General features: G+C 40.7%; 1 protein-coding gene across 3 annotated transcripts in view; it reads left to right on the plus strand.

Annotated features, from left to right (window-relative positions):
• Positions 1 to 21326, plus strand: part of ttc17 (tetratricopeptide repeat domain 17) — a 178764-nt gene that overhangs the window by 69255 nt on the left and 88183 nt on the right. For all 3 annotated transcript variants that reach the window (XM_070899666.1, XM_070899667.1, XM_070899668.1), the window contains 9 exons: positions 544 to 653; positions 1729 to 1876; positions 3883 to 4022; positions 4620 to 4780; positions 5368 to 5480; positions 7673 to 7825; positions 8830 to 8936; positions 11104 to 11278; positions 19132 to 19200. In XM_070899666.1, coding sequence (XP_070755767.1) covers positions 544 to 653; positions 1729 to 1876; positions 3883 to 4022; positions 4620 to 4780; positions 5368 to 5480; positions 7673 to 7825; positions 8830 to 8936; positions 11104 to 11278; positions 19132 to 19200 — 1176 coding nt within the window. The remainder of the gene's footprint in view (positions 1 to 543; positions 654 to 1728; positions 1877 to 3882; positions 4023 to 4619; positions 4781 to 5367; positions 5481 to 7672; positions 7826 to 8829; positions 8937 to 11103; positions 11279 to 19131; positions 19201 to 21326) is intronic.

The following is a 21326-nucleotide window of genomic DNA, read 5'->3' on the forward strand; positions in this document are numbered from 1 at the left end:
ATAAAGTACAATTTTACAAATGATTTAAACATTCAAAAACCTTTAAAATTAGTTTTGGTTATTTTTAGTCCCTTTAAAAATGTTTACATTTATTTTTCATAAAATTACATTTTTGTTTTAAATGTTTAATTAAATTGTATTTTAATTAATTTTGAACAATTGGTGATTTATTTTTATTTAAGTGCTGTGAGTGTTTTTAGGGGATTCCTATCAAACTTATGGCGATTCCATTTATAAATGAAATCCCCATAAGCATAATGGGAATCCCCTTTGTGATTTGTTGGGCTGGACCATGTGATCATAGGGACACTTGCGAACTGCATGCGCCCCTGGGATACGTGGGCCTGTACGCAGGTGTATGCCTGCAGGCCCATGAGTGCAATTCTTCAAAGGCCTGACGCAATTGTGTAGTGTGGAATTTTCTTGCGGTTCGGAGGCATTCGCCCGCGGCAAGCCTCTGACCGCAATTTCCACCTCAATATTTCTATCAATTGCTGTTAATCTAATGCTTTTATTATTACAATATTTTCATTATTATTTTAGAATACATCTTCATGGGTGCTATATAACATGGCTTCCTTTTACTGGAGGATGAAGAATGAGCCATACCAGGTGGTAGAATGCGTCATTCGGGCACTACACTTTTCTCCACGGTAAGTTTCCAGAAACCAAGTGAGAAAACAATTGTGAAATGAAAAACTTAGCACTTAATAATGTTTCTCCTGGTATCCTGGCCAACATTCCTCCCACAACCAAACAACATCAAAAATAGAATGATGGTCATTTGTCTCATTTGCTTTGTGTAAAATGGCTGCCAGGAAATAATTGGATGTAAAGTGCTTTGGGGCAACTTGAGCAATGTGATGAGATTCTGTGTGCATACAAGTTATTTCATTCATGGTAATAGAGGGTAGATAGGCTGATTGAAGATCTTTACTGTCAATTTTAAACTTCAACATTCTGTCTTTTATTCTTCAGTACAGCAAAGATGGCATCAGTTATGTACCGTCTGATCTTGTACTCAAACTTTGGAACAAATATTTTCTTTTGTTAATGGTTGTTCTAGTAATGGCAATCCTAGGAGAGAGGTGCATTCTGTGCTACAGGACAAGAGTCTGGGGTATGTCTCTCTTATCCGAAGGGAACACACCATGTGATGTTGCTGTTTCATAGGATAATTGTCTAGATATGGAATTGTATCATAGAATTCTATCACTTTCTGTCTGCTAGAGGGGCTAAAGTGTTAAATTTGAGCACAACAGTCAACCAGCCATGTCTAGCTCTGCCTTCTCAACAGTGTGGTGTCCAGGTCTGCCCTATGATGGCATCTTCAAAAGCATAAACGCAGTAGAATCGCAATACTGTACTCTCCTAGATATGGTTGTGTTCTATGCACTTGTTGAAAGGTCCGACTGTGAACCTGTACATCAAAATATTATGTTTGCAGGTGATACAAATACACACAGAATAATCCAGGACTTTACATTTAGAAAGATTTGCATTTGAGGAGTTTTGGAAGCAGCAGCTGAGTTGTTTAGTTCGTATCCCTTCACACGTTGTATAATAAGTTGTTGACGGTTCAGGAAAGCACATAAATGTGGTCCAATTCTATCCAATAATTTAAGTTACTGTTTATTACTGATGGTATAAACTTGTTAAATGAGCTAAAGAACTTGTGAATTTCTTACAAAAATTAAGTTTGCTACACTGTGTATATATTTTTAACAGGCAACATAAAGATATAGCATTGATGAATTTGGCCAATGTCTTGCATCGAGCCCATTTCTCAGCAGATGCAGCCATATTGATTCATGCAGCACTGGATGTATCCACTGACTTTCTTACAAGCCATTACACTCTTGGAAACATTTATGCTGTAAGTATGCTGAATCTTTTCTCTGATTAATTGTGTTTCCATTCTTGGTGTACTTGAAATGTTTTTAAAGTTTAGTGCAACAAATGTCGTCTTTATATTATTGTCTAGCATTTCTGTACATGCAAACAAGTCATATTAGAGCTTGGAGGGAAACTATTACTGCTGTGGTATAGATTTGTTACTTACATTTTGAATGGATTGTGTGCATGTATTTTGGAGGTTTATTGTTTTGAATGCACAAATCAAAAATCTGATAATCATATGTAACTTGAATTTTTATCATTATTTGTAGAGTTGTCACAAGAATTTCTGTGCTTTGTTTTGTTCGCTATATCAATAGAAATGCTAATAGTTTTTTGGTGTTAGTGCAGTCATCATACAAGCCTTGCTATTTTTCAGCTGCAGTAACAATTTGGGACATGTCAAATAGTGATTAACTTAACCATGTTAAATGTTGTGTATACCTTCAAGGGGTATACCTTCTCTTTTGCAAGTAACAAGGATAAAAATTGAAGGATGATTGATGAAAGTGTCATGTTTGTAACCTTCACATAACTGTAACCAATATGTAACAACACTGTACACTGTATACAACTGTGAAATACACACCTTGACCACAGGGGGTGAACTTGTGGGAGACACTCCTCACCTGGTCAGCCAGGTACTTAAAGGGAGGTTCCACGCAGGCTCAGGATTCCTTGGTCCTGGGAATAAAGGTGCAGGTCATGAGTGACTTTGTCTGCAGTATGCTTCGTGTGACTTTATAATACAGTGCAGAGACACTACAGAAAGGAAAGTGTATTAAAAGAAAGGGGTTGTATTTGTTGATATTGATCTATTTGTGGAGAACTGACTGTTCGTTTGGATGTGCATTGTAATAATGCAACTCAAGCCAATAGTCAATGAGGCAAACAAATGGAGATGAAGAAAAATGTTGTATTCTGATCTAACCAGGATTAGGTGTTCTTTTTCAGTTTTCCCGAGTGCTAGTACAGGTAATAATGGACCCCATTAAATGTAAGGATAGTACAAACTTCAAGTACAATATAACCATTTTTATGACATCTGATGTTGCACCCCACATCTTCCTTTTTAGACATCCAAGAATAGGAATTTAACCGTGAGGGGGGAGACCTTTATCCCACTGCATCTGTGCCATGAGTACCTTCACTTTTTTGAATGATACTTTTGGTTTCTTTGACTAAACATTTAAAAATGTTTGTCACTTTTCTTTATCTCTGCTCCCCTACCCCACCCTACTCCAAACTAAATTTCACATTTCGGTCATCTCGTTGAATCCAATGCTGCCAGATCAACTTTTGTTGCTTTTTACATATAGACTGTGTGAAAATGTTGTTGCATTTAAGTCTTTTAAGGTGCTTTATTTGTTGTGAAACCAGAGATGTAATTGATGTGTTCTGTTATGACAGTTAGAATATAGAAAGAACAAGAAACCAAATATTCTGTAATATTTTACAAAATCTGACTATGTACAATAATGGAATAATTGTCAGGCAGCAGGTATATTTCTGAATACTTTGTATTCTGTATCAATGTAATTCAAAGCCTTGTGTCTTGTGAATGTCTTTCATATTCCGTGTTGCACTCCATCACACATCACACTTGTAAAATATCTGTCACACATGGAAAGTGGCCATGGGCCAAACATCCTGATTTGGAATAAAACCACAAAACAGTGTTATTTGAACAATGTTGATTGTCTTTAATATGACTGTATAGGCAGCAAATCTACCAATGAAGAACCAGTAGATGATATAAGCAAAGAAACTTTTTTTTTAAATATAAAAAATCCAAATGATTTCAGCAGCCATCATACTCATTATAGAGTAGGAAAATCAGTGTCCAGAAGTGGAGAACCTTTCTGCTTTCTGGTACCATTAGCAGCGCCTGGACAAGTTTGCATATAGTATAGGATGGTGTCCAGGATTAAGCAGTTTCTTAATTTTGGATGTAATTTTGATGTAATTTGTATTTTTCTTTTCCAGATGTTGGGGGAGTATAACCATTCAGTACTATGCTATGATCAGGCACTGCTTATAAGGCCTGGTTTTGAACATGCAGTGAAAAGAAAGCATGCCGTCCTGTGCCAGCAGAAACTGGAGCAAAAACTGGAGGCACAGCACAGGTATGGTGAGATGGAGGAGAAACACTGCTACTAATTTGTTTTTATCATGGAATCATACAACACAGATGCAGGCCATTCGGCCCATCAACCCTGTGTCAGCTCTCTCTCGAAGAACAATTCAGTTAGTCCCACTCCCCTGGTCTTTCCCCATAACCGTGCATTTTTTCTCCTTCAAATAGTTATACAATTCCCTTTTGAAGGCTACTGTTGAATCTGTTTAAACGCACAGACTTCAATATGTTTTTTCAGTCCTTAGCTCTCTGCAATCACTATAAAGAGACACTGCTGGAATTCTATTCTTCTGTTTTATCATTCGTGCAACTAACTCCAGTTGAATAATAATCCCCCTTTTATATTTTTCTAACAAATGTATCCCAAGGACACTTATGTGAAAATTGTAGTACAGGAACATTATCAGTGAGTCATTTCAGATCGTACTAAAACAGTCTTGTAAAAAGATATTTTACAGATGCAACTCCACAAAATGTTGATTTGCAGTGGAAGTAAATTTACATGTTTGCGTCATGACTTCATCCCATTTACAGTTATTTTTTGTCCTTGCGTATTGGAGCCTATTATGTTGTTTCATATATTTAGATCTCTGCAGCGGACGTTAAATGAACTGAAGGAGTACCAGAAGCAGCATGATAATTACCTGAGACAGCAGGAATTGCTAGAGAAGCACAAAGTTATGCAAGATGAGCAGCTGCTGAGAAATATAATCCATGAAACTCAAATGGCTAAAGAGACTCAGCTTGGTAAATTCACTGTCTTTTGGTGCAAGTTGTAAAACAGCATTGTTGTAAATTTCATTGTACTCAGCTGATCATGTTAAATACTGCCTGTAGTTATAGTTATTTTGCAGGTAAACGTGTAGGTATCAGATTTAAACAAAGCAAAAATATTGTACAATATTTTGACTTAAAAGTATTGAAGATTTTTGAATTCTTGGATTGTCTTTTGGAATAATTTCAAACTATAATGCCACTTTTGTTTGAGGTAATTGATGATAAAGATGATGGTTGTTTAATGAAGTACAGTAATAAGTATAGGAGTCAACATATTTCATATTTAATTTTTAAATCCTTATTGAAAACCGTTTTGTATCTAATTGTCTTATTTCTTTGTCATATTGGGCAATAAATTATCCAGGAGCCAAATTATTAAAAAGTGGCTTAGAAGTCATAGCACCCTCTTCCAGAAAAAAAATCAGATGATCAGTGTAGGTCACAAAATGTGTAAAACCATCTTTGACCTGTGACGCTCCAAAATGTGGGATCAGTAAGGAGTTAGTCAATAGTACAAAAAACATTATTTAGGTCAGATCTGTACTTTTATTCTCCAGGAAACCACCAGATTTGTCGTTGGATTAACAAACATCAAATGTTGCACTGCCAGTGGGATCGTCCTGTGCGCTATACCAGAGGAGACCTATTTGACACAGTAGAACATGTACAGGTATAAAATGAAGAACTAGCAATTTAAACAATTCATGGTTGATGCAAGATAAAAGCTATTTGGGCACAGCTTAGAATGCTGATGTACCTGTTCATTTTCAGTTCACTTCCACTGTATTCAGCTCCTTAACTGGGAAATTTCAGGTTCCCTGGCCTGACTCTTTTTTAGAAGAATATTAATGGTATACCATGTACCGTGATCTTCAAAAATAACTTTATTTTTATAACAATGAAGTTATTTAATATCACCAGCATGTTGCAAAAGAGGAAAGTACCGGGTTGGAAAAGACTTTGCAATCATCTGTCCGGTCCCAAAAATGACCCGCCCCCCCCCCCCCACCCCACAATTGACCCTTAAATATCTATTGATTCTTTTAAAATTCTCTGCACTGCTCATTCCACATGTCCACCACCCTATACACAAAGTAGTTAACTAAACTGTTTTTGCATTTTCTTGGTTTGAAACCAATGTTTGTAGAGTTTGTGATAATTTCAAACGTTATTAGGATCAACTTTTTTTTCCCTCAATGATCTCAAGTTGAATAATGTCTACCCTGAGCCATCTCTTCAGAATAAACAGCATAGGCTCTTCAACCTCTCATAGCTTAAGCTAAGTGTCAGTTTGGTTGCTCTTTCCAACACTGCCTCATGCCTGGATACCCTATCTGTAGTACTAGAATTGTGAACACAGGACGTCAAGTGTAACTTGTACAGACTCATTATTGCCTCTTGGGATCTGTGCTCTCTCACACTGACTACATTTTAAGATCCAGTTAGTCTTCCTCACAGCTTACTTCCTTACATTAAGTGCCATGTGCTACTCATCACCCCAGCTTCTTAAACTATCTTGATCCCTCTGTCCCCTATTATTTAATCGCCCCCGCCATTTGCTGTCGTCTGTAAAGCTTTATTTCTGTTCCTGTTGTTATAAATCATTTATATACGCTCAAAACAGTAGTGTCACCAGCGCTGATCCATTTGGCAACCTGCTAGTGACCCCTTGCCATGTCTCTTTATCCCCCACCACTTTTTACTTTCTCTAGTTGAACCGATTTTCAGCCTTGGATATACCTGTATTATTACAAATATATCTGAGACCATTATCTTTCAGCATCCGATGCGCAGTATTTTTTTGAGTTAACAATGTGTATTTCTTCAGTAAATCTGCAGTATTACAGCAATAGGTGAAATATTATTGCTTTTAAGTTGCAGCAGGACTGTGGTAAATGTCAGAAAGGCCAGTCCAGACCCTGGACTACCTCTGGGCAATGCCACAGGAGATCTGCGAATTAGTAGTAATGATCTTTGAGTTTGTAAAAAAAGGTCATACCTCCTGAGATACTTACTCCCTGAGATTGTGACGACATTTGTGATTGAGATTTGGTTCATTGAAAAACTACACCAATATTGGGCCATAGAAGTACCACTTTAATTACACTTGTCAGGTTGTTTTTTTTTTAAATGTTTACGTGGATTGAAATAATGTTTGCTTGACATGCTAGTGTTTGACAACTATTGTGGTGGAACTAAGTAAATATAAAAGTTGCCTTTCCAGAATGCAGAGGTACTGCTCGATTGCAATTTGAAGGTTGTGTAATTTTTTTTAAATACGAATTGTTTTTTTGATATTTGACCTTTTTTTAAAAATTCAGTTTCTGTTTTATGGATGTTAATAACAATGAAGGTTTGTCCATACTTTAAAAAAAAAACATTGAAAAAAACTGTTGTGGTTCAGCTTTATTTTTTCAGATCTCTCTCATTTCATACAGAACGACCAACACTTGTTGCTGGCCATATTTGTAGAATAGCCTAGTCATTTTTTGAAAGAATTTGTAAGTTATTTCCTCCTGCCTTTGCCTCACTCGTAGTATGCATTCTTCTCGAGTCAAGGCACAGATAGGTAACTCATTCCCATCGTCTTCCTTTTTTTGGTCCTGCTTCAGATTGCCATGAGTTGAATCTCCACTAAGCATTCTCATTCTTTTAGTTCTGGAAATCTGCAAGCCTCCGCTTGGTACTTTCTCTAAAAGGCTTAACTGAGTTTGGGTAATTACAAAGGGAGCGTCATTGGACCACTCTGTGGCTGTGTACTTCATATGTCTAACATTATTGGAACATTGCATAGACAACATTTTTATGATTATTTAAAAAGGGAACAGTGAAAGATATGCAAGTATACATTTCCTCTTTCAGTTTGGCGAGGACAGTTCTACTTCCAGTATGATGCCCGTTGAGATGAGGTTTGGGATGAATATGACCTGGAGCGACACAAGGCAGCAATTCCCATCATCACCAGCAGGTCGATCAGTGTTGAATGTATGGGGAAAGGATTTCTCAAGTTACAATGTAAGTAATGGGGAAGGAGAAAGAGGGGTGTCTACATTGGGGTCTTGTTTTACTTATTTCTCTCCCCCACCACCCCATCCAGCCCCACTTCAGGTATTTGTTTTGATGGGGAATGTATTATATTCTGAATTGCTGCAGGAACTATATTCTCGAATCAAGACATTATTCCTTCAAACCAACACAATATAATATATATATCCAAGGTTTCCCATTCATATAGCATTCCTATTTTTACTTTTCATTATTTACTAATGACGTCTTAATTGATTTTTTTTTCTGATCTGATTTAATTTTTACTTTCCATTGTTTGAATAACAGTTGTTGAAGCTGTCCTCTGACAATGAAAGACTCATATAAAGTTGTTTTATCAATTGCTTCAGCTCCGTGTTTGTGTAGGATCAACATACACTAGTAGTAAGTCTGTCTGACTTTTTTTTATAAATGCTGTGCTAAAAGACTTTGTGGGGTGCTTTATCCTTTGGTATTCTAGACTATAATATTCTAGACTAATGACATATTGCAGGGTTTTTATGAATTCCGAGGCAGAGCACTGGCATTCAAGTACAATGCTGCACAGAGTGATGAAACACTGTCTGCATCTCTGATTAGCCAGTTGTGAAGAAGTTTATGCTTTTTCAATTCCCCTAGCCCCATACAGGGAAATAGGAAAGACAAATTAAGAGGGTCACCCAAGTGTACCTCAGTGTAGCCAGTTGCAAAGTGGAGACGTCAGAAAATTGCCTACCCACCCTTGTTGGCTGAGAATGGGGAGTGGTGAAGAAATATTTATTTTGTATAAGGTAATTAGGATTTTATTTTGTTCAGAAATTGCAAAAATGCATACTTCCATGAGTTCAGAAGTGTCTTCTACTTTATGAAACATCTTAGAAACTTACCGGAAATAAATTGGTAGGTGTTCAAGAAAAATATATTTAGATGAAATTACAAAACAAATACAGTACTAAAATATGTAATATTTATTCATGTGCTGTTTATGTTGGCAGGATATATTATGGCCTAAAAGGTTGGACTGTATACAGACCTATCCTACTGTTCCGACTGCAGCTGATCTTCCAACATACTTTCTACCTCCAGAATATAAAGGTTTTGGGTAAGAATTTGGATAATGTTGTTTGAAAATTGAGGTATTTTGTAAGATACTGGGATTATATGTCATCAACCAAACACAACTAAGTGCTTTTCTAAGCTGTAGTAACACCATAGCCACAAAACAATAATGCAGTACAGATTTATTTTCTAGAATTAAAACTTTTAATGCTGTTTCAGTAGATGTGTCTGGCTTGAAATATGGTATAAAACTGGCAGCGCAAGGGGTCAGATGAAAAAAATAACGAGTGAAACTTGAGTAGTTATCAGTTATTTCGATTCTGAGATGTGTTTGAAAGCATTTCCAAGAATGTACTTGAAAAGAAATACATGCTATTCAAGAAAATATGTTTTCAGTGTCCAAAATGAAACCATGTAATAAAATAGTGATGACACTTTGCCACCTTGTGTCATATATAATCGTTTATATTTAAACAACCTAGGGATATAATGTAGCTTAAACACGCATTAATTAGATACTGCATACTAATCGTATATCATCAATATATAAGCTGCATGATAGGCATTCAATGCTTTCTATTTCTGGTAAATTTGACCTTTAGAGCAGAAAAGGTTAAGCGGAGATTTGATTAAGGTGTTCAAAATCAAGAGGGTCTAGACACAGTAGATAGAAACTGTTCCCTTGGTGGAAGGGTCGAGGACCAGAGAATACAGATTTAAGGTGATTGGCAGAAGAACTAAAGATGACATAAGGAATATCTTTTTTATGCAGCGAGTGATTATGATCTGGAATGCACTGCCTGAAAGAATGGTGGAGGCAGATTCAATTGTGGCTTTCAAAAGGTAATTGGATAAGTATCTGAAAGAAAACAAATTTGCAGGGCTACGGGGAAAGCGTGGGGGAGTGGGACTAGCTGAAGTGCGCTTGCAGAGAACTGGCACATACTTGACTCTCCGAATGGCAACCTCCTGAGCTTAGAAACATAGAAAATAGGTGCAGGAGTAGGCCATTTGGCCCTTCGAGCCTGCACCACCATTCAATAAGATCATGGCTGATCATTCAGCTCAGTACCCCTTTCCTGCTTTCTCTCCATACCCCTTGATCCCTTTAGCCGTAAGGGCCATATCTAACTCCCTCTTGAATATATCCTATGAACTGGCATCTACAACTCTCTGCAGTAGAGAATTCCACAGGTTAATAACTCTCTGGGTGAAGAAGTTTCTCCTCATCTCAGTCCTAAATGGCTTACCCCTTATCCTTCGACTATGTCCCCTGGTTCTGGACTTCCCCAACATCGGGAACATTCTTCCTGCATCTAACCTGTCCAGTCCCGTCAGAATTTTATATGTTTCTATGAGATGCCCTCTCATCCTTCTAAACTCCAGTGAATACAGGCCCAGTCGATCCAATCTCTCCTCATGTCAGTCTAGCCATCCCGGGAATCAGTCTGGTGAACCTTTTGCTGCACTCCCTCAATAGCAAGAACGTCCTTCCTCAGATTAGGAGACCAAAACTGAACACAATATTCCAGGTGAGGCCTCACTAAGGCCCTGTACAACTGCAGTAAGACCTCCCTGTTCCTATACTCAAATCCCCTAGCTATGAAGGCCAACATATCATTTGCCTACGTCACCGTCTGCCGAACCTGCATACCAACTTTCAAGGACTGATGTACCATAACACCCAGGTCTCGCTGCACCTCCCCTTTTCCTAATCTGCTGCCATTCAGATAATCTGTCTTTGTGTTTTTACCACCAAAATGGATAACCTCACATTTATCCACATTATACTGCATCTGACACGCATTTGCCCACTCACCTAACCTGTCCAAGTCATCCTGCAGTCTTTTAGTGGCGTCCTCACAGCTCGCACTGCCACCCAGCTTAGTGTCATCTGCAAACTTGGAGATATTACACTCAATTCCCTCATCCAAATCATTAATGTATATTATAAAGAGCTGGGGTCCCAGCACTGAGCCCTGCAGCACCCCACTAGTCACTGCCTGCCATTCTGAAAAGGACCCGTTTATCCCGACTCTCTGCTTCCTGTCTGCCAACCAGTTCTCTATCCACGTCAGTATATTACCCCCAATACCATGTGCTTGAATTTTGCACACCAATCTCTTGTGTGGGACCTTGTAACCATTCTATGATTCTATTAATCTTGTGAACGAGTAAATTATTGAGAATAATTCTTTTCTTCTTGCCAGTGTCCGATCACTTCTGACACCTTCAGGAAACCAAGATAGCGATGTGACTGGCCATCTTCCCGACTGTTCTTCCATGTTAGATTTCCGTAATAATGAAAAACTCTACCAACTGGTGAAAGAACTGGAAAACAGGCCAGATTTGAAATCTGGAATACCAGACTACCATGCCAAGCAGGTAATCATTTTCCTTAACTAAATGTCACATTATACGGGTCTTGTTGAATCCTGAGTCACATGTAATGCAATATCTAGGCGATGTTACCGCATGTTTCAGTGAAAGAAACTGGCACCAGAGCCTGCAAGGAAGCAAAGAGCACACGGATTAGGAGTGAGTGCCAACCAAAACTCTCTGTTAAATTCTCTTTATTTGAATTGCAGGCTAATAGATGTAACTTGAGGGTATTTCAGTAGCTTCATGTTTTAACATCACTTCGAGAAAAATTATCACTGCTAAGGCATCCAATTATGTCAGGAAAACGTGTTACGATATCCTATTATAATATCCCCTGATCATTTTAATCTCTTGGTCACAGATAAGTTTTAACTTTTAACAATTGACTTTCACATCTAGAATTTAATGAGGATTCAAAGTGTAGCTGAAAGGAACAAAGGCAGTCACTGTTGGTGAAATGAGTTGCACCTTGATGCTGGGATGGACATTTGTCATCAGCTAAGAGATCTGAGGCTGGAAGGGGAGAGATGTGTAACCCAAGGCCCAAGTGAGGAGGTCGTAGGGTTTCAGGCGGGAGTAGGGAGGCAACAAAGCCCAGGCGGTGCACTTGAGGCACATCTACAACTGAAGAGGCAGAGTTGAATGATGTCTTGCATGGCTGGGAGCAGAGGCACCCTGGCGTGATGAGAACAGTGCAGAATTGAGTGCCGATTCCCTAAAGCGAGACTTGTGGTAGTCCAAGCATTTCTATGCCAGTGTGATGTAAATGGAGTTGATATTTGGGTCGATACTCTGTCATTTAAATTCCTATGAATTTATGATCCACTCAACCTAGCATTTATAACATTTAAAGCAACACATCTAAAACTTTCCTTTCAGTCAGGGATGTGGAGTGTTATGCTATCTGTATCATGGGTGTGGGATATTTTGGTACAATGTGACTGGGAAGTATTTTTGATGCAGTATGATGTGAAGAAAATTGAAAAAGTCTTAGCAAAATTGTTTATTTTCTATTTTCAGTCACAATTTGAAAAGGAGACTTAGCCAGTCAGGATGAAGCAAGTTTAATGGCGCAATGGTCATGGTGTAAACAGCAGACATGACATACATGACAGAAGTGTAATTAAACTTTTATGATGGAAAGTTGCTCGTGTTGTTTTGACAATACTGGCACAGCCACTTCAGAAGCAGACCCCAAACCAAACGAGATCACTCCAAAAAAAAAACCCAGTGCATTTACAAAAAAATCCTTGTGATTTCACAGCAGTTGTCTAATCTTTCTTCAGACAGCTACAAACTGCTGGAGATTGTTCTCTTAGTTTATAACCTTATCTGAACCACTGGACTAGAATACCTCAGCCTGCAATCACTCGCTTTGTGAATTGCCTTGAGACATTTCTCTATATAATCATCATAGGCAGTCCCTCGGAATCGAGGAAGACCGGCTTCCACTCTTAAAAACGAGTTCTTAGGTGACTAAACAGTCCAATACGAGAACCGCAGTCCCTGTCACAGGTGGGACAGACAATCGTTGAGGGAAAGGGTGGGTGGGACTGGTTTGCCGCACGCTCTTTCCGCTGCCTGCGCTTGGTTTCTGCATGCTCTCAGCGATGAGACTCGAGGTGCTCAGCGCTCACCCGGATGCACATCCTCCACTTAGGGCGGTCTTTGGGCCAGGGACTCCCAGGTGTCGGTGGGAATGCTGCACTTTATCAAGGAGGCTTTGAGGGTGTTCTTAAAACGTTTCCTCTGCACACCTTTGGCTCGTTTGCCGTGAAGGAGTTCCGAGTAGAGCGCTTGCTTTGGGAGTCTCGTGTCAGGCATGCGAACAATGTGGCCTGCCCAGCGGAGCTGATCGAGTGTGGTCAGTACTTCAATGCTGGGGATGTTGGCCTGGTCGAGAATGCTAACGTTGGTGCGTCTGTCCTCCCAGGGGATTTGCAGGATCTTGCAAAGACATCGTTGGTAGTATTTCTCCGGCGACTTGAGGTGTCTGCTATACATGGTCCATGTCTCTAAGCCATACAGGAGGGCAGGTATTACTACAGCCCTGTAGACCATGAGCTTGATGGCAGATTTGAGGGCCTCGTCTTCGAACACTCTTCCTCAGGTGGCCGAAGTCTGCACTGACGCACTAGAGGCAGTGTTGAATCTCGTTGTCAATGTTTGCCCTTGTTGATAAGAGGCTCCCGAGATATGGGAAATGGTCCACCTTGTCCAGAGCCGCGCCGTGGAACTTGATGACTGGGGGGGCAGTGCTGTGCGGCGGGGACAGGTTGATGCAAGATTTTTAGTGTAAGGCCCATGCTTTCGTACACCTCAGTGAACATGTTGACTATTACTTGGAGTTCAGCCTCTGTATGTGCGCAGGCGTCGTCCACGTATTGTAGCTCGACGACAGAGGTTGGGGTGGTCTTGGATCTGACCTGGAACAGGTTCCCACTGGTTCTATAGTTTAGTTCCACTCCAGCAGGGGGGAGCATGTTGAGTGTGAGGTGCAGCATGGCAGCGAAGAAGATTGAGAAGAGGGTTGGCGCGATGACGCAGCCCTGTTTGACCCCGGTCCGGACATGGATTGGGTCTGTAATGGATCTGTTAGTAAGGATATAAATTGTTGTTGTTCAATATCTTAATGCAAGAAGTAATTTTTTTATTGCTTAAATTTTAATTGATTTGCCATTGAGCCACCTTGGGCAAGGTCTGGTAGCCTAGTGGTTATGTTACTGGATGAGCAACCTAGAGGTCATGAGTTCAGATCTCATTATTGCACATTATGAAATTGAGTTCAATAAATCTGAATTTGTCAGACAGCACCATTTTTATTTAAAAAAAAAACTACTAGTTTACGAATATACTTCATGAATGGGAAGCTCCAGCTCTTGCCTGTTCTGGCCCACATATGACTTCCTGTTCTGGCCCACATGACTTCAATCCCACACGATGTGGTTGACTTTCAGTGCCCTCAAGGCATATAGGGATGTGCAGTAAATTCTGCCTTGCCACGTCGCCCATATCCCAGGAATAAATAAAGGCTTTAGGCAATTTTTTAAAATTAAAAAAATAAATAAACATGCATAAATAAATAAACATGCACAATCACATTGTAGTAAAACATTATTTTTCATCTGTAGTCCTCATAAAACTCCCCACCACTGATTGAAAGGAAAGCTTTTGATAGTGTTGCTTTAAATATTATGATCCTGATGGTTTCCATTTGTTCTATAGAAAACTGCTTACATTATGATCTCATAACTATTTTGCACTTTTTAAAAAAAAACTAGGAGAGAAAATGTTACATTTGAAGGCACTAGAATACATTTGCAGTGCACCAGCAGATTAGTTTGCAATATACTAAATGTACATTTAAATGTCCTTAATGGTTTATTTGAATAGTTTATGCAGAACAACACCGAAGCCCTCAAATTGTATAACCACTGCCTACTTCAATTCAATACTTGTATTTATTTTGAAGCTACCTCTGCCGTAACATTTCAAGTCATTGTTTCTTCACTGACCACATTCACAGCTTTCTATTCTTTGATTCTACCTTGTCATCTGTTGTAAACAAGGCTTCATGGTTGCATTGCGCCACAGTCATGAAGCTTCAGAGTTGAAAGTGTTTGTTTATTACACCACCTAGTTGATATCTGTTTTGGTGAGCTACAGCTCAGTGATTTTCAGCCACCAGATCAATAATAACATCCTGGCTTGATCCACAGATAAAACATTAGAGGTGCTTTTCTGTTTTTTGTCCCTCCAAAATGGAGAAATGAACCTCCTGTTGTGATAAATTGGCCCCACTCAGCCTGAGTTAAGGATGGAAAAGTTTGGTTAATATATCTAAGAATTATATAAAAACAGAAAATGATGGAAATCTCAGGAGTCAGGCAGCATCTGTGGAAGAGAGGATCAGAGTTAACATTTCGAGTCACTGACGCTTCGACAGAACTGACGAATGTTCGAAATGAGCAGATTCTTAAGGAGCACTGAAAGGGACGGTGGGGGGGGGAGGAAAGAACAAAAGGGAATCTGTGATAGCGTGGAAGACTTGAGATGGTAATAGCAGAAGTTAGAAAAATATTATTTTAGATAGGGTGTGAATGTCGGAATAATTTTACCAGCTGCCATGGGAAACCGAGAGAATTTTCCTTTTTACATAAGATTGGGGGGGCGGGGGGGGAGGGGGGGTTTAAAAAAAAAGAAGGAAAGGGAACCAAAGATGGCCAGAGGTAATGTTCTGAAATTGTTAAACTCAATGTTGAGTCCGGAAGGCTGTAAAGTGCCTAAACGAAAGATGAGGTGCTGTTTCTCGAGCTTGCGTTGAGCTTTATTGGAACAGTTTCGGAGGCTGAGGACGGAAATGTGGAAGTGGGAGTGGAGTGGAGAATTAAAGTGGCAGGCGACCAGAAGCTCAGGCTCACGCTTATGGACTGAACGGAGGTCACCCAATCTGCTTTTGGTTCTCCCCAATGTAGAGGAGACCACATCGTGAATAGCGAATACAGTATACTAAATTGCAAGAAGTACAAATAAATCGCTGTATCACTTGGAAGGAGTATTTGGGAACTTCCGTTCAGTCCAGGCATAAGAGCTTGAAGGACATTTGTTGGGCAAATAGCCCAAATCTCCGCCAGCGAAGGTCCTTCTCCTGGCGAAGCGCCTGAGACCGATCAGAAGTGCCGGGTTTAGGCGCATGCACTTCGCATGCCTAAACCCGGAGCTTTTAGGGCACTTGCGCACATCGTACGCACCCGGAGAGGCCGCAATTTACGGCCCATTGACTCCTGCTATCAACATAATTGAGTATTAAGTATTCTCTTTCATTTTTGTTTCATCCCCATTGGCATAATTTATGACTCTCCTCATGCCTGATGGTGCTCTTGTTGTCCTATTAAATGTCATAATTTCCTACTGCTCCAAGATTTCCTAGTTCAGGCGTTTGTACTGGAGTAAAGGTTTTCTTCCTCTTTTGCCATTGGTGCCTGACTTGCTAAAAACTGGATCCAGTATTTCTTCCTAAATTGGTAACTTAATGCTAGTTTGTTGAATATCATCCCTTTTGTTGTCAGTCTTGTATCGGACATGTCACCACCCTGGTTTTCCCCCATCCAGTTTAAACATTTTTATAATTGCTGCCCTGCACATCTTGTGATTCCAGACACATGGTGCAGCCCCACTTTTCCATATTGTTCCCTTTTAACAGTCCAGTTACTTAGGAACATTCCAGCATTGTTGTTTCACCAGTTGGCCAACCACTTGTTTACATCCTCTTTTCCTAATTAATGGCCCTGAACACGCGCCCGTAGGGTCTCCACAAGTTCCGGGTTTAGGCATGCAAATCCTCTTGACAGATCACACACATCGGGAAATAAAGGGCCTCCGCGGGCGAAGAGTTGGGCTCTATGCCCAAGTTTCTGCCCAGCAAATGCCCTTGAAATTCTTACAACTGATGAGCGCAAAACTTTTAAAGGACAGAAATTTTTTCAATAATTTAAACGTTTAAAATCCTGTTTAAATAAGGTAACTTTATTTTTAGACCCTTTAAAATATGTAATTTTATTTTTCAAAAAATGTAATTTTTGTTTTAAATAATTAATTAAAATCCATTTGGATTAATTTAAAATATGTGGGGCCACAAATTGCGGTTGGAGGCTTCTGACCGCAATAATTTCTACGCAAGTACCTGGAGGCCCCAGAGGTTTGACGACTTGTGGTTCTGGAGCTCTACGTGAAGGCCAGCGTAGGGGCCCACATATCCCAGGATTGTACAGGTTTTGTACGGATGTCTGGGATCATGTTGGGCGGCCCAACCTTTCAGTGAAGGGGGGGTTCCCATTCATACGAATGTGAGTTCCATAATTCTTTCTTTCTAAAAACACAGTACATGGTTAAAATTAATTAAAATGCAATTTAATTAAATATTTTATACAAAAATGTATTTTCTGAAATTTTTACATTTGTTTTAACAGGGCTAAAAATCAACTTATCTTAATGGACAGGGTTTTTAATATCTAAATGAGTGATAACATTTTATTTTCTATTTTTTATAACTCTTACGCTGGTAAAAGCAGCAGCAGCAGCATCATCATCATCATCATCATCATAGGCGGTCCCTCGAATGAGGCTGATTTGCTTCCACATGAATTCACAGATGTTTCAATGACGGACCCGATGTTCCAGTCCTGAACTCCAATTGAGGGGGTGAAAGATGCCTGTGCATGGATTTTTTAATGTGTGGTGACCGTTACACACCAGCCACCACACGGGCTTGACAAAGCTAGGCCTTTATCCAGTGGCAAGAGTTAACCAGGCCGACTGGAGACCTGCTCTGCTGCACCGATGTAGTGCGCACACATATCGCAGTGTAGGCTGGCCCGTGATGCCCCTGGGCTCTTCTGGGCCCCATACCCTCATTCACCGCACTTCCACCACGATCACTCGCCGCTCCTCCACCACAAACATTCGCCGCTCCTCCACCACGATCCCTCACCGCTCCTCCGCCACAAAAATACTCGCCGCAGCTCCGCCACAATCTCCCTCCGCACCAAACATTCGCCGAACCTCTATCACGATTACCCACCAAATCTCAGCCACGATCCCTCATCACTCCGCCGCCCCGATCACTCGTCGCAAGTACGCCACGACCTTCCCGCTCCTCTGCTGTACCAGGGCTCCGCCAATGCTCCTGCCCACGCTTCAAACAGCAACCTGGGTCCTGATGACGTCACCCAATCACCCACCTCAAAGCCGTCGTACATTTGTGTCAACTCGCGCTGGAAGCAGGCCTGCTTTTACCAGCGCAAGAATGTCAAGGACATTCACTGGGCGGGATTGAGCAAATAGCCCAATTCTCCGCCCGCGAAGGCCCCTTTCCTTCGCTTGTGTGCGATCTGTGAAAAGATTTTTTGACGGATCGCAAATGCCAGGTTTAGATGCATGAACAGTGCATGTCTGAACCCGGAACTTGTGCGGCCCCTACGGGTGAGGGCAGGCGCATCTCGTGCACACCCGTAGGGGCTGCAATTTACAGCCTGTGATGTTTTTTAAAATTTAAGTGTTTGTGTGTTTCTGGGAGTATTCCCATTCATACTTGGATTGGTTGGGCCAGTCCATGTGATCCCAGGGACATGTATGGAACGCTTGTGTCCCTGGAATATATAGGCTTCTACGCAGGCCTTTGTGGAGAGGCCCAGAACTGCAAGACTCCGGACCTCCTGGACCACCAGGTAGATTCGTAGAAATTTTTCAGGTCAGAGGCATTCACCCATAGGAAGCCTCTAACTGCAATTTCTGGTCCAATAAATTGCCCTTGCCAAACACCGTATGTATGCTTGAGAACAGTGCCATTTTCTATTTGTACAGCATAATGACTAGAAACTGATTTACAAATGTGGTGAAAGTACCACAAATGGTATTTGTGATTTCAATTAAAACAAGAATGCAAAGGATAGTACAGGGCACACCAGATTAATTCAATACATTTCAAGTAATTTTGCAACTTACTGACTGGATAAAAAGTACTGATATAGTGGAAAATGCGTAACAGTTATAAACTATTTCAGATTTCCCCTTTTATTAAATTTAAAACAAATAGTTTCACATTGATCAAATGTGCTTCCGTTTATTGAAATAAAGACTTCAATTTTTATATCTGTCTCCAGTATTTCAAAGCAGCTCAAATAAACTGAACTACTCAAGTGTGGTGACTGTTTTGCCTGTGCATTGGAGATGGTTACAGTTTATTTTTGCTTGGATGCTACTAAGAGACCTACAGTGCACAGAGAATGTACAATACATCATGTAGGACGCAGTTTGTATCTTAGAATTAAAATTGTAATTTATTTGTCTTTGAATAGGCTCTGTTTTCCCACTTGAGTATTATCGAGGAACAAGTTGGAGACATCATCTCTCAAGCTATTGAAAAGGTGAGCAAATAATTTTTGTCAGATTAGATATGAGTGTAAAGTCTGCAGCACTTTCGACCTCTTCCATATGACTGGTATTTTTTTAATGCTTTGAATGTGGTCTTTTGTGGACTGTACCAGCTTACTTCTACCAAGGGGAAAATGTTTTCAAAAACTGCTTGTTGCTTCACAAAAATAAATTTGCAAACATCGGAATACGCATTTAACATTGTCCTATATTCTTCAATACCTTACCAGTGATGATTGTACAGTAAATAGTTTGCATCTCCCATGAACGTATTTTATGTTTCTTGAACAAATATTGTAAGATACATTCTTAATGTTCTTTTATGTTCCTTATTACTGAATTTAAAGGGGAAGGAAAGATATACTCCTCTTCCCCCTGCCCACCTTTTTTTTTCCCCTTTTTCCTTTTTAAATTTAGTTTATCTGTAATGACTCCTAGTCCTGAGGAAAGCTTCACATATCGGCATGGGCTGAATGGCCTCCTTCTGTGCTGTAACCATTCTATGAAACGTTGGCTGACTTCTGTATTTCCACTGATGCTGTCTGACCTGTTGAGTATTTCCATGATGCAATCATACTCCTGTTGCTTAATTGTTGAGTCAATTATATTCCTGACTAATTCTGAGTTACTAAACATTGAAACTTTGTCTTGGTTCCAGATGTTTGTTTCACCATCTCATTCTGTCTCTCCTGCACTTGAGTAACTGATTTGCACTGTGTGGCTGATGACATTTTTAACACTTATGAAATAAAGCCTCTTACCAAATGTAGTGTCCTGTATTTCATATTAATGTGTAACAATTCTGCTCCCTGCCCACAAACCGAAGATCAGAAATTTCCGTTTAATGTACCGATGCAAAATCTCCGATTATTCAGTACTGTAGCTGTTTAATGTCACCTCACTTGAAAGGAGCCAATTGGGATTAAAATGTTAATCTCTTTTTTTGCCACTTATCCTGTTAAAATGTTACTAGTAACCCTTGGGCTCCTAATCATCGAAATATCATCATCATCCATCATCATAGGCAGTCCCTCGGAATCGAGGAAGACTTGCTTTCACTCCTGAAGTGAGTTCTTTAGTGGCTGAACAGTCCAATACGAGAGCCACAGAGTCTGTTACAGGTGGGACAGATAGCCAATGAGGGAAGGGATGGGTGAGATTGGTTTGCCGCACTCTCTTTCTGCTGCCTGCGCCTGATTGCTGCAGGCTCTCGGTGTTGAGACTCGAGCTGCTCAGCGCCCTCTTGGATGCACTTCTTCCACTTAAGGTGGTCTTGGGCCAGGGACTCCCAGTTGTCAGTGGGGATGTTGCACTTTATCAGGGAGGCTTTGAGGGTGTCCTTGCAGCGTTTCCACTGCCCACCTTTGGCTCGTTTGCCGTGAAGGAGCTCTGAGTAGAGCACTTGCTTTGGGAGTCTTGTGTCTGGCATCCGATCTGTGACTTGCCCAGCAGAGCTAATCGAGTGTAGTCAGTGCTTCAATGCTGGGGATGTTAGCCTGGATGAGGATGTTGATGTTGATGCGCCTGTCCTCCCAGGGGATTTGTAGGATCTTGCGGAGACATCGTTGGTGATATTTCTCCAGCAACTTGAGATGTCTGCTGTACATGGTCCATGCCTCTGAACCATACAGGGGGAGGAGGGCAGGTATTACTACAGCCCTGTAGACCATGAGCTTGGTGGCAGTTTTGAGGGCCTGGTCTTCAAACACTCTTTTCCTCAGGTGCCTGAAGGCTGCACTGGCGCACTGGAGGCGATGTTGGATCTCGTTGATAGGAGGCTCCCGAGATATGGGAAGTGGTCCACGTTGTCCAGGGCCGCGCCGTGGATCTTGATGACTGGGGGACAGTGCTGTGCGGTGAGGACAGGCTGGTGGAGGACCTTTGTCTTACGGATGTTTAGCGTAAGGCCCATGCTTTCGTAAGCCTCAGTAAATACGTCAACTATGTCCTGGAGTTCAGCCTCTGTGCGCAGACACAGGCGTCGTCTGTGTACTGTAGCTCGATGAGAGAGGTTGGGGTGGTCTTGGATCTGGCCTGGAGACGGCGAAGGTTGAACAGGTTCCCACTGATTCTGTGGTTTAGTTCCACTCCAGCGGGGAGCTTGTTGACTGTGAGGTGG

Source organism: Pristiophorus japonicus, chromosome 14 (genome assembly GCF_044704955.1).
Source record: "Pristiophorus japonicus isolate sPriJap1 chromosome 14, sPriJap1.hap1, whole genome shotgun sequence".
Taxonomy (NCBI): domain Eukaryota; kingdom Metazoa; phylum Chordata; class Chondrichthyes; family Pristiophoridae; genus Pristiophorus; species Pristiophorus japonicus.